Here is a 12,518-nt window from a genome sequence, read left to right on the forward strand (position 1 = left end):
TCTATATAACGAAATATAAATATTTTAATTTATTGTAAAGGGAGATTAATGTTTGAAACATTGTTTGCAATTAGTTGTAATTATTCCAACTAATCGCTATCCTACTCAGCATATGTATCATGACTAATTTTGACAGTCTCTAACTTATTTTCAAATGTGGTATTTTAAATACTAGGTAATGTGTTAAAATTCCAGGCATATTAAAAAAAAAAAAAATTCCAGGCATACTCCTCTCCTTATGTTTGACTAAACCTCCCACTGAAGCTGAAAGGAATCTTTATTTTTTCCTTAATTTGAAGTCTGAACTTGCCATGAAAAATATAACGGTTGGAAAATTTGGGGGGAATTGACATTTCTATTTCTTTTTATTTAACAGCAGGAAATCCTATATCATTATCCAGTATCTGATGCATCTCAGAAACTTAAAAGTGTGAGAGGGATATTTCTCACACTCTGTGACATGTTGGAAAATGTAACTGGGACACAAGTTACTAGGTAATAATTGATTTTTATTTAGCTTTAATTCTCTTTCTCCCAAGTTCTTCACCTTAATTCTGACAAACAAAATACTAATACAGGTATCTATTATACAAATATATTTGTATCTATAATGTAAATATTTATATGGCAGATAATGATGTCTGCAGATATTTTGTTTCTCACCTAGGTTATTTCTGCTAATCATCTATTTAAAATGTAAGTTCTGAGAACAGCTGTAGATCTGGATGTTTTGGACTTTAACAAACTTAGATTAATGACTCTACTTTAGACTTTCTTCATGAAGGCAGTCTCTCTTAAGCACAGCATTATGATGAGTTTGGGCTTTTTTATGACTTTATCTTGATTATTAACTTGCTTGACAATAGCTTTCTGGTTGGTAAGGATGACTGAATACTGAATTTTTCATATAGTTCAAAATATTTTGTTCTGTTCTTAGAACAATGATAGAAAACACACAATACACATACACTTTAGGAAGAGTATTCAGAAGGCAGTATCTGTGCAAGTTCACTCAGTGATGGATAAGCAAACTGGTGTTAAATAACCTTTTGAAAGTTGATTATAGAGCCACACATCCCATTCCATGTTGATTTATCAAGTCTTGACTTTGAAATATTATAGTTAACTTATGGAAAAAGGGGGCTCAAAGTTTTTTGAGTTTCGTTTTTGCTTTATTTCATAAAACAGATCTATAGATTATAAACCATTTTTCTTCCTTAATATTTCAACAATTTTAGACTTTACCAAAAAAGTTTATCTCAAACTTTAAAAACTCCTTAATATTGATAGAATATCAAATTGGATTTTCTAGGCTTTAAATTTTCTTTTCCCATCTTCTGATTAAAATGACACCTCTAGGATTTTTTTTTTTTTTTGAAGTATATAGTTGGCTTACAATGTCGTGTCATTTTCAGGTATACAGCACAGTGATTCAGTTATACACACACACATATATATATTCTTTTTCAGATTCTTTTCCCTCTATAATAGGTAATTACAAAATATTGAGTGTAGTTCCTTGTGCTCTATAGTAGGTCCTTGTCTAGGATTTTAATAGATGGGATCTGCAAGATAACGGGAAGAATTTCCTTGTTTTTCTAAATGAAAGTGATGTTTAACTCTGGGATTTTTAGTATAATGTATATAGAAAAGATTAGTTCATTTCAGAATACTTGTAACCGAGGCTCCATTTAGTCTATAAATTCATATTTATAAAAGCATGTGATAGGCCTTTTACTTTTTTTTTTTTTTTTTTTTGCGGTACATGGGCCTCTCACTGTTGTGTTGTGGCCTCTCCTGTTGCGGAGCACAGGCTCCTGACACGCAGGCTCAGCGGCCATGGCTCACGGGCCCAGCCGCTCCGCGGCATGTGGGATCTTCCCGGATCGGGGCACGAACCCGTGTCCCCTGCATCGGCAGGCGGACTCTCAACCACTGCGCCACCAGGAAAGCCCATTTTTTTAAATTGCTTTATTGAGATATAGTTCATATATCATACAATTCACCCACTTAAAGTGTACAATTTAATGGTTTTTGTATATTCAAAGATATGTGAAACCATCACCAGAGTCAGTTTTAGAACATTTTTTTAATCTCAAAGAGGAACCCTGTACCTTTTAGCTATCAATGCACCTACCCCACCCCAAGCCCTAAGCAACCCCTAATCTACTTTCTGTCTCTATAGATTTCGCTATTCTGGACATTTCCTAAGAATGGAATTGAAATATGTCGTTATTTGTGACTAGCTTCTTTCACTTAGCATAATGTTTCTAAGGTGCAGGACTCATTTTTAATCTTATTCGTAAGAAAATGTGTTTAAGTTTCCCCATGTGGATTTTATTTTATTTTTCTCCAAAGTATAGATATTTTACTTCATATTTAGACCTTGTTAGCTAAAATATGCGTTAGACATGTAGAAACCAGTAAATATAGAGAGAAAAACTTTTTTGTGAAAGAATATGACAATAATTATTATTTCAGGGATTCCGTAGCAACATATCTTTTGTTGCATACACTGTTTTGAAACTATAGTGAAATGAATTATGACTATAAAGGAGTCTAATATTTGTCTAAAAGTATATGCATTTTTAAAACTTTATTAAGGCAGAAGTAATATCCCTTTAAAAAAATCTATTTAGCAATTCATATTTAAAATCCCACACACTTATCTACTGTAGTATAGAAGTACACTATATCCTAGGACTCAACAGATAAAGACTGATGGGTGTATTTTAATTTCAAAGAAAACACTAAATATATATATATATTTTTTTTAATTTTTAAAAATTATGTTTAATTTTAAAGTAGTTTTAAAAAGAGGTATCTGATCAGTTAAGAAAACATGGAAAATATAAAAACAAATGGAAAAAATTAAAATTACCCCAAAGTCTACCACTCAAAGATAACCACCACAGATTCCATGAGGCAAAGGACTTGGCTGATCTTGTTCATTTCTGTAACTCCAGGGCCCAGGCATGTAGTAAGTGCTCAGTAAATATTGCTAAATTAAATGATAACCTTTCACTTAATTTTTTCCATCTATTTTATACAAATGGAATCATATTCTACCTACTGTATTGTAACTTTTTTTGTGTGGCAGTATATCATTTAACATTTTCCCAAATCAATAAATGTTATTTTACATTATATTTTTATTTTATCTTCTTCCCACCACCTACCCACACTATAAGAAGGAATCATGTTCTCTGTATTTCCACAGTTTATTGTTGTATCTCTCTTTTAGAAAACATTTAATTTGTTTTCCAACTTCATTGAAGTACAGTAAATTGCACATATGTAAAATGTATAATTTGATCATTTTTGACATGGTATAGACCCTGAAACTATCACCATCATGAACATAGCCATCACTCCAAACATTTCCTTGAGAATATGTTTAAATCTGACTTATATTTTGGTTACTTGTTTACGTATCTGTGTACCATACTGAATGATCATCTTTTGAGCTGGGACCACATCTTTGTTTCTTTGTAATCTCTTTTAGTAAACCATGTTCATAAATAGACAATCAGAAAAGATTTGTTAAATTAAAACACTGGGATGGAAGCTTTCTTTTGAAAAACAAAATTGCATATAGTCAGTTAATGTTAGGAAAAGAATTTCAACATATTTTTGCTGTAATGGGTCTACTTTTGTTTGACCTAGAGTTTTTTGTGGGTTTTTATATTTCAGAATATGTTTTTGTTGTACAATTCCTTGCGTTTTCTGTGTGGCAGGTATATGCCAAGAAATTTGCTGATTAAGCGTGCATTTCTTAAATCATACCATATGTAATCTTTTATGAATGACTGTTTATAATTTTATGACATTTAAAGATGTTCTAATTTCATTTTGACTCTATTTCTTCTTAGCTCATCCCTTCTTTTAAATGGGAAACAAATTCATGTAGCTTATTGGAAAGAATCTGACAAGCTGTTGTTAATTGGCCTGCCTGCTGAGGAGTAAGTTGAGATTTTTGTTTACCTTAAAATCATTTCTAAAATACTGCTAACAAAGTCTGTTTCATTAAAATGATGACATTTTTGTCAAAGGTAAATTCAAGAAGTTTTACGATTTAAAGGTTTGCTGCACTAGTATAATGACTACCTGTGTTCATTTGGTATGAATAGTACAGAAAGGTACCGGGAAGGCCCAGCTAGACCAATTAGTAAGGGTAGAGGCTGTCAATACACTTTCCTCTGAGATATGGCCAGTACAGAGGTGGCTGAGAGATGAGCTTGTCCTCTGCTCAAACTTTTGACAGTATCGTGGTTTGGATTTTGCATGTTTACAGTTTTTTACTATTGGTGATTTTAGAGAATTAAGGGTCAGCAGAAAGGTGTTTTGCCTCGACATTGAGCACCTTTGACCAAATAATGAATATTTATCTTTAAAGTGACTTCTCTAATAGTATGTCTTATATTATCATGGTCTCCTTCTTAACTTTTTTGCAAGTATTTTGAAAAATGTCTTATTTTAATAGTTGGAGGTAAGAGCAGGGCTGACCATTTATACATTTGGTAGAAGTGAGTTACTAAATCCAGCCCACACTCAAGGGGAAGAGTATCAAACAACTGTGGACTTGTTTTAACACCACAAAGAGGAATTCCAAAGGAGGCTGCAGTGAAAAATATCAAAATTATTATGTTTTAAAGTGGTCTTTAATTTTGGACAGAAAGAGATATGATCTATCATAAATGTGGGATTCAAAACTTTTAACATGAGGGGACAGTGGTGCCATTATATATGTTAAATGATGGCTCTCTTTTACCAGCTAATGTGCACTTTTCTGTCTAAAAACGCTGCTTGGAGACTGCCCTATGCCAATGGGTTGGATCGTGAAAAACTGAGTTGTTTTGAAAGAACAAGAATCAGAGAACATCCAGAATAAGATACCTTAGGGTGTGGTGGCAGGGTGAAACATCTGCCTTTGGACTTTCATAGTAGCCCAAAACGCAAAAGACAAGACACAGATAATACAATGGTGAGATAAGGTAGCGCGGGCAGTTAGACAGCAGAGAGGAAGGCCCAGCTAAGGAACTGAGCAGAGGCTGCTTCCCCACTTTCTGATGCCACCAGCCAGATTAGTTAGGCAGACAGAGGCAGTTTCCAGGAGAGGTTTTACCCTGAAGCCAAAAAAGGACTGTCACTGCTGAGCTCTGGATCCAGGTTGTGCTGTTTAGGGGATGCTCTAGCCGATTTCTCAACCTTTGCTTCCCGGGGTGGGAGTGGGGAGGCGGGATCTTCCCTAAATACTTATGTCATCCCTATCCTAGAGAACTTGGCTTGTTGGAATGAATTCGAAGGTCCTCCTCCTTCCCTATCCTGAGCTTCAGGTCAGAAGTAGCCCTAGCCACCTCTTTACCCAGTTCTCTTACTGCTCATAGCCACCACCCCGTACCAAACTCTTTTCCTTATTGCATCTTGTTTCACATGACTGTGAAAGGTAGTCATTATTATTCTCCTTTGCTTAGACTGGGAAAGAGAGTATTGAGAGGTCATGCACAGGCACCTCCTCAGTGTCAATTTATATGTCTGTATCTCCAGCATCGTACAGATGGTTTGTAATTGAATTCTGGCAGCCCTGGGATTGTTTTTCCCTTGTCTGTCTTAATGCCACAGTCTGTCCTTTCTTTCTTCACCACTGTGCCTTTTACAAGCAGGATGAGAAAAGTGTTGCCCCACCCAGGATACGGTGGAGCAGATACTCCAGGAACATGTGTTTTCACGGGGGGGAGGTCATCTTCCTGTAACAGCTGCAGTCAATAGCGGGGACCTAACCAGGAAGACAGTGTGAGGTAGTGGAGAGAGTAACCTTGGAGCTAAGGAAATGAATGCCCACCAGCAGGTTCTATTCCCTGGGTGTGCCCGTAGAAGTTGCTTAACTTCTTAAACCTCAGTTATACCCACTGGTATAATGGGAATAAAAGACCTGCTTTGTAAAATTCTTACAAGTCTTCAATGAGAAAATGTTAAGTTCATTTCTTTCCTTTCTCCTACTTTCTTTCCTTTCTCTTTCATTTTGGGGTGTCTTTTTGTCACAAGAATTAGAGGTTAAGTTGAGATCTGGCCTCCTTGACCCATGTTAGAACCCCAGATCTAGACATCAAACGCTTTAATTGCTAATGCAGGAAACAACCATTATACACAGCTATACTCAAAGTTAACACACATGCTTTTCATATTCTTTACATATAAAATGTAAAGATGATCTGCTTCTTTTATATTATGAATCAATTGATTATGTTATAAATGAACAGATGTATTTTTGCTTCTTTTTAGAGTTCCTCTTCCTCAGCTAAGGAATATGATTGAAGATGTTGCCCAAACCTTAAAATTTATGTATGGTTCTTTAGATAGGTAAGTACTTCCTTGAATTGAACCTCAAGTTTTAAGTATATGATTCGAAATCACTTTTTGGCACTTAATGGTGTTCCTTGGTTGTCAGGTTAGTTGTTTGGGTTTTTTCTTATTATTATTATTTTCTCATCCTTCATGACTGGCTTTTATTTTACAGCTCCAGGCAGTTTTTCATTGGATCCATTGCTTTTTCTTTTTTGGTCTCATGTTACTTTTGTGAAATAGTGATGTAACCACAATTATATTCTGATTTGATGTATTTTTGTAGGGGCAAATGTAAGAGCATTTCTTCAGAACAGATACAGAAAAGAGTAAGAAGTTTTCTGTGTTTTCCTCTGATTATAGCATTGTCAAATTCACTATCCTAAAATGTGATACTTTTTCCTTAAAAAAATTTTTAGCAAAAAAAATGAATGTGCTATTAAAATAAAGACATGGTAGAGAAGGTGATTGTCTATTTAGTTTCATGTATATTCTTCCATATATTTTCTATATAATATGAATATACATACTCTCTTTTTTTACACATGTGGGCTCATATTATGCATATTTTTCTGCTTGCTTTGTTTTTATAAATTTTTTTAATATAAATTATTTATTTTATTTTTATTTTTGGCTGCCTTGGGTCTACGTTGCTGCACGTGGGCTTTCTCTAGTTGCGGCGAGCAGGGGCTCCTCTTCATTGCGGTGCGCGAGCTTCTCACTGTGGTGGCTTCTGTTTGTTGCAGAGCATGGGCTCTAGGCGCACCGGCTTCAGTAGCTGTGGCTCGCGGGCTCAGTAGTTGTGGCTTGCGGGCTCTAGAGCGCAGGCTCAGTAGTTGTGGCTCACGGGCTTAGTTGCTCCACAGCATGTGGTCTTCCCGGACCAGGGTTTGAACCCGTGTCCCCTGCATTGGCAGGCAGATTCTTAACCGCTGCACCACCAGGGAAGCCCTGCTTCCTGCTTTTATAACCTTGCAGTATGTGATGTATCTTTCTTGATCTGAAAGAGGAAATTTGGGGTAACCGTTTAATATTTGAACATGTAAAATTATGGATGGAAAATCGATGTTTGTAAGTCCCAGTACTTCACAGGGCTAAAATGATGCCTTTGCTTTCAAAGCTTTAAGAGTATATCAATATAAAGATTCAAAGACAGTTTATACATTTTTTCCAAACCATAGTAGTATCAGATCTCTGTTTATCTAGAGTGGATCTTTATTGTCACTGTTCTCAAAGCCGCCTGAAGGACTTTTTTATGATGATGCCATCTGGGAAAAGTGTCTAATTTGCAGTATTTTCCTCCAGGAAAATATAGACACCTCCCTCTCAAACCCAATTACTTATTAGCATTTTCCAAATGTGTGAACTACAAAAGACTGGGCAGCCATATACAGTGCTTTTACCTTTTACTAATAAGAAAAATTTTAACCAATGAAGAATATAAACTCTTAAGGTGGTTATAAACTACCTCCTTAAATTTATAATAGATGAGCAAACCTTACTATGTTTTGCCCTAATTGAAGCTTTCTATTTTCATAAAACGAGAGATAATCAAAGATTAAATTCCTGTAATGAATTCTGTATATGAAGATAAAGCAATTGGAGTTGTTCTGCAAATTCCAATGGAGTAGGTTGGGGGCAGAGGGACTCTTAATTTCTCTGAATTTCATTTTGAAATTTGAAATAGCTCCAAGTTGACAGCAAATTTAAGTAGTTTCTTCTTGCCTAGGTGGGAATTTGAAAGGCAAACTAAGATAGTAAATGTGAAGATCCACTGAGTTCTTAACACCAGGAAGCAGTATGGATCCAAGATATTGTACAACATTTTTTTTAACCACAAGGTTTTTTTCAGATTATGAAAGCTATTAAAGGCCATTGTGAAAAATTATGAAAAGACTAAAATGTCCAAAAACTTAAATTATCTTTTTCAAGTTGTGAGCTGGTTAGTTCCCTGTGAGCCACAGAAAACTGATTATACATTAATAAAGTTTAGTGTTGTGATCAAATTAAAGATATAAATGGTTGAGAGATAGAGGTAAAAGCGAGTTACACTTTTTGCAAAAAGGGAACTTCAGCCCATTCTGTTATAGATATACCACTTGTGTTAGCCCTTTGGTTTTCCCGTAGTACCATCTGCCCTATGTATTTGAGAATAGGCTTTAAGGTAAAAAATATTGACAGGGTGAATTTCTTAACACACTCCATCAGTAACATAGCAGTAATTCTTATTAAGGGAGGAGAAGTAAGGAAGAGAACCTATGTAGTTAGGAAAGATCCAGTCCCCTTAGGAGCGTACAAGCAATGACTACCATTTCTGTGTGTTGTTCTAACTTTACAGCTCTTGTTTTTTCAGTGCCTTTTGCCAGGTTGAGAATGTTCCTCGTTTGGATCATTTTTTCAGCTTGTTCTTTCAAAGAGCACTTCAGCCTGCTAAACTACATTCCAGTGCCAGTCCCAGTACACAACAATATGATGCTTCCAGTGCAGTACTTTTAGACAATCTCCCTGGAGTTCGGTGGCTCACACTTCCACAGGATATTAAGGTAATCTTAGGTGTCATAAATAAGAATCAGAGCCAGTTGCCTTATATATATATATATTTTTTTTTTTTTTTTTTTTTTTTTGCGGTACGTGGGCCTCTCACTGTTGTGGCCTCTCCCGTTGCGGAGCACAGGCTCCGGACACGCAGGCCCAGCGGCCATGGCTCACAGGCCCAGCCGCTCCGCGGCATGTGGGATCCTCCTGGACCAGGGCACAAACCCGTGTCCCCTGCATCGGCAGGCGGACTCTCAACCACTGCACCACCAGGGAAGCCCGCCTTATATTCTTTATCTTCTCTCTCTTTTTTTTCTCTTAGGCTTTTTGTTATTTTCAGGGTTATGGGTAAGAGTTAAAGGGGCAATTGGTTGCTAAGTAGGAGGTTCAGTGCAGTGAAGTTTTTCTTTCTAAATAGAAATTACCTGTCTCATCTTACTTTAACATTTAAGCTTTGTTCAAACTTGGAATACTTTTCAGAAATCGTAATTATATGGTGTGTCTTACTTTTGAATTTTGTGATTTAGATTTTATAATGCAGGGTCATCAAGTTAGGTAGATGAAATGACTGGCTAACAAATTAATAATAGCAAAATCTTTGTTTACATGAACATTTGTAATTAGCTTTTGCCCTGTGCCAGAGATAGATCACTAAAGGTAAGATTCATGGTGGTTAAGCATTATCAATGTGACTTCAGTCATTTCTGTACATCCAAAATAACTTTACTGTTGAATGATTGAAAAGCTCATTTCAGACATTTTCATCAACAATAATGTATTTAGCCACAGCATTTGTAATAGTATTAATGAGGCACTATGCCATAGCAGTTCCCTGCCCATGAAGAAACCCAGGTTATGTTGTTGTAATATCCCAATTCAAGATTCTGCTCTTCATGGAATTCTACAATATATGATCAAACAAATGCCTTTTGAAGTTTAATAATAATTTAAACAGATATAGCAGTCCCTTTGCTCAGTTTCCTCATCTGTAAAATGGGAACAACAATACTACCTACTTCATAAAGAAGTTATGAGTTATCACACATAAAATGCTTAGAACCATGCCTGGCACTTTGTAGTTGTAATTATAGCTGTGAGAGTACTCTTATATAATGATTATTTGGAGGGAGTTGAGGGGTTAAAGCATATTTAAAGGAAACTTTACCTTCTTGTATTCTTTTTTTGTCCTTGCCTTTGTCAACTGCCCCCTGTTGCATTTTGTATCTCAGGCCAATGATTATCATTTTCCTAAATCATATAAAAAATAAAAAGTATGAGATAAAACTAAAAGTATGAGATATATAATTCTACTCCCATCAGTGTTTTCATAAGAAAACAAAATAGACAGTGTTCAAAATAGACAGAATTTAACTAGTTAACCTTACGTTTAAGATAGAAAGACACTGTTTCCACAGTCTGTCTCATGCCCATTCTGGGGTCTTTTTCTTCTGAAAGACACAAGGCCGCTTTTCGCGAGTCAGAGTTGCCATCTCATGAGGCCTGTCGGTCTGGTCTTGCCCAAGTTCTTTCTCCTGTCTCAGAATCTCTTCACTAAAGAAATCTCTTCCCTCAAAATATATAGTCTCTTCTGTGAGATTAGAGGTACTTAATGTTTTTAGGGGAAAAGTCTTTAGACTTTGGATATATTAAGATTAAATATTATTTTCCTTCTAAGAGTTCTTGTTTAAGACATTTAAAATATAGCCTATTTTGGTCTTATAAATTCCGTATGAAGGCTACCTTCTGTATTCAGATTTCTTTTTTATTGGCGTTTTTTCCCCTTAATTTGACATATATTTGATTAAAAGGACTGTATGCTTTTATTTCAACCTAAAAGAATATCAATCTGAGAAATCACTGTGTGAATTCTACTGTATATATTTTTTAATCTTTTGACTTAAACCGTACCTGTTGCTTATCTCACCAAAGCTCTGGTTGTCTTTGTCCTTGTTGAGTTGGACACTACTGTATGCAGATCAGCCTTCATTGTGCCAGGTACTCAGATTTGTGCTGTGCTTTGGGAATCCAGAAAAGTCCTCTGGATGCTCACAGTTTAGTTGGGTAGGTGGAATTAATACACGGGAAACAATGAGGATATAGCTTAGACATTTTCTATATTTTGTATTCTGGTTAAGAGAATTAAGAACAATATTTTTGCCAAGAGATAGATATCTTCTGATAAAGTGATCTAAAAGTCTCTGATGAATGTAAAGTTTAAAATACATAATAACCCTTAAAGTTTTTGTTTTTGCTTTACCAGCAAACTCAAAGAACTCATACACTTTCCTTTTGCCTTTGAGATTTCTTACTGTGTGAAAAATAGTAGGGTTTATTGACTATATATATTCTAATGGAAAATATTAAGGAATTTTATGCCTTGAGAAATCTAGTTAAAAACATATGTGTGTGTAAGGTAATTTGTGCCTGGTAAATTTTAGGTGGAAATAGTTGTTTTTAACTTGGAAAAAAATGTGCTTGTTCTGAGTTTAGTATATGATGAAGTCACATTTCTGTTTTCTTTCCCAGAGAACTTCCTTATTTTGTTTGTTTGTTTGCCAGGTTTTTAAAAAAATAATTTTTCCTAAGATACACTGGAATAATAAAGAGAAAAGATATTTTACTTTTTCTCTTAAGGAATATGAAGAAGCAATTATAGTAACCTTGTATATTAGCCTGTAGAGTTCAGTAGCAGGAATAGCAACCTGTTAAACATTAATGTCTCTGAGATTGAAAATCACAAGTAGGTAATTTTCTTTTTGTTCTGTAGTCTTTCACAAGGGAAACTGTAGCCACAAAAAGGAGAACATGAAGTATTTGCTAGATGCAGAAAAAAGTAGGTCACAAATGAGTAATAAGTCATACCATATGAAAAGCATTGAAAGGCATGACTAATGTTTCCACAGCTTTTGTCGTCTCAGTAAGACACATTTGTGAAACAGTCCTGCAGAAAGTGCCTTGGCCTTAAAAAACAAAACAAGGATTATTTTTCACAAATACCGTATATGCTACAAGCTTCAATTGTCAGTAGTTTCCAATTTATGTATATGCATTACAGATTAAACTGCAGATTAAATTTATTCTGTTTTTAAATTTTGAATGCTTCAGGGAGGGACAAATACATGAAAGAGTTCAGGCAAATTCCATAGAAACGAAAGCTAAATCCTAAGTAAGAGATTTTTCTAATAACTCTGTAGGGTGGTTAAACTGTACCAGATTCCAGGGGAACACTTGCCTTCATGATTTAATCCGTGAATAAAGATGAACAGCCTTTTTATACAGAACATAGGAGGGAGACAGGGAAGAATGTTGGATTCTTGGATTTTCCAAGAATCCAACTGTTGAAAAATACATAGGAAATAGAAAAATTAAAACAATTCATACTAGACTGGCTACATTCAGATTGATTGTTTTTCCTCTTAAGATTTTTAAAATGTTAAAAATTTTTCTAACAGAACTGTAAAGCAGCTTTTTAACATCATAAATTAGTTTGCATTGAGTACAGAGTGAAGCCCATTTTGCAATAATTGAGATTTAACTGAAAAATGCCTATAGGTTAAAATACATTAATTTTTTTTTTTTCGTAATCGCAAAGCTTAAAAGCAAGATGTTCCATTTGGGGACATTTCTTAAATAACACAAAG

At 35.1% G+C, this 12,518-nt stretch overlaps 1 protein-coding gene across 1 annotated transcript in view; it reads left to right on the plus strand.

The window, feature by feature from the left end:
- Positions 1 to 12,518, plus strand: part of INTU (inturned planar cell polarity protein) — a 71,819-nt gene that overhangs the window by 36,892 nt on the left and 22,409 nt on the right. The window contains exons 5-8 of the mRNA XM_060147435.1: positions 377 to 495; positions 3,873 to 3,962; positions 6,283 to 6,360; positions 8,696 to 8,885. Of these exons, the coding sequence (XP_060003418.1) occupies positions 377 to 495; positions 3,873 to 3,962; positions 6,283 to 6,360; positions 8,696 to 8,885 (477 nt within the window). The remainder of the gene's footprint in view (positions 1 to 376; positions 496 to 3,872; positions 3,963 to 6,282; positions 6,361 to 8,695; positions 8,886 to 12,518) is intronic.

This window comes from Lagenorhynchus albirostris, chromosome 4, assembly GCF_949774975.1.
Source record: "Lagenorhynchus albirostris chromosome 4, mLagAlb1.1, whole genome shotgun sequence".
Taxonomy (NCBI): domain Eukaryota; kingdom Metazoa; phylum Chordata; class Mammalia; order Artiodactyla; family Delphinidae; genus Lagenorhynchus; species Lagenorhynchus albirostris.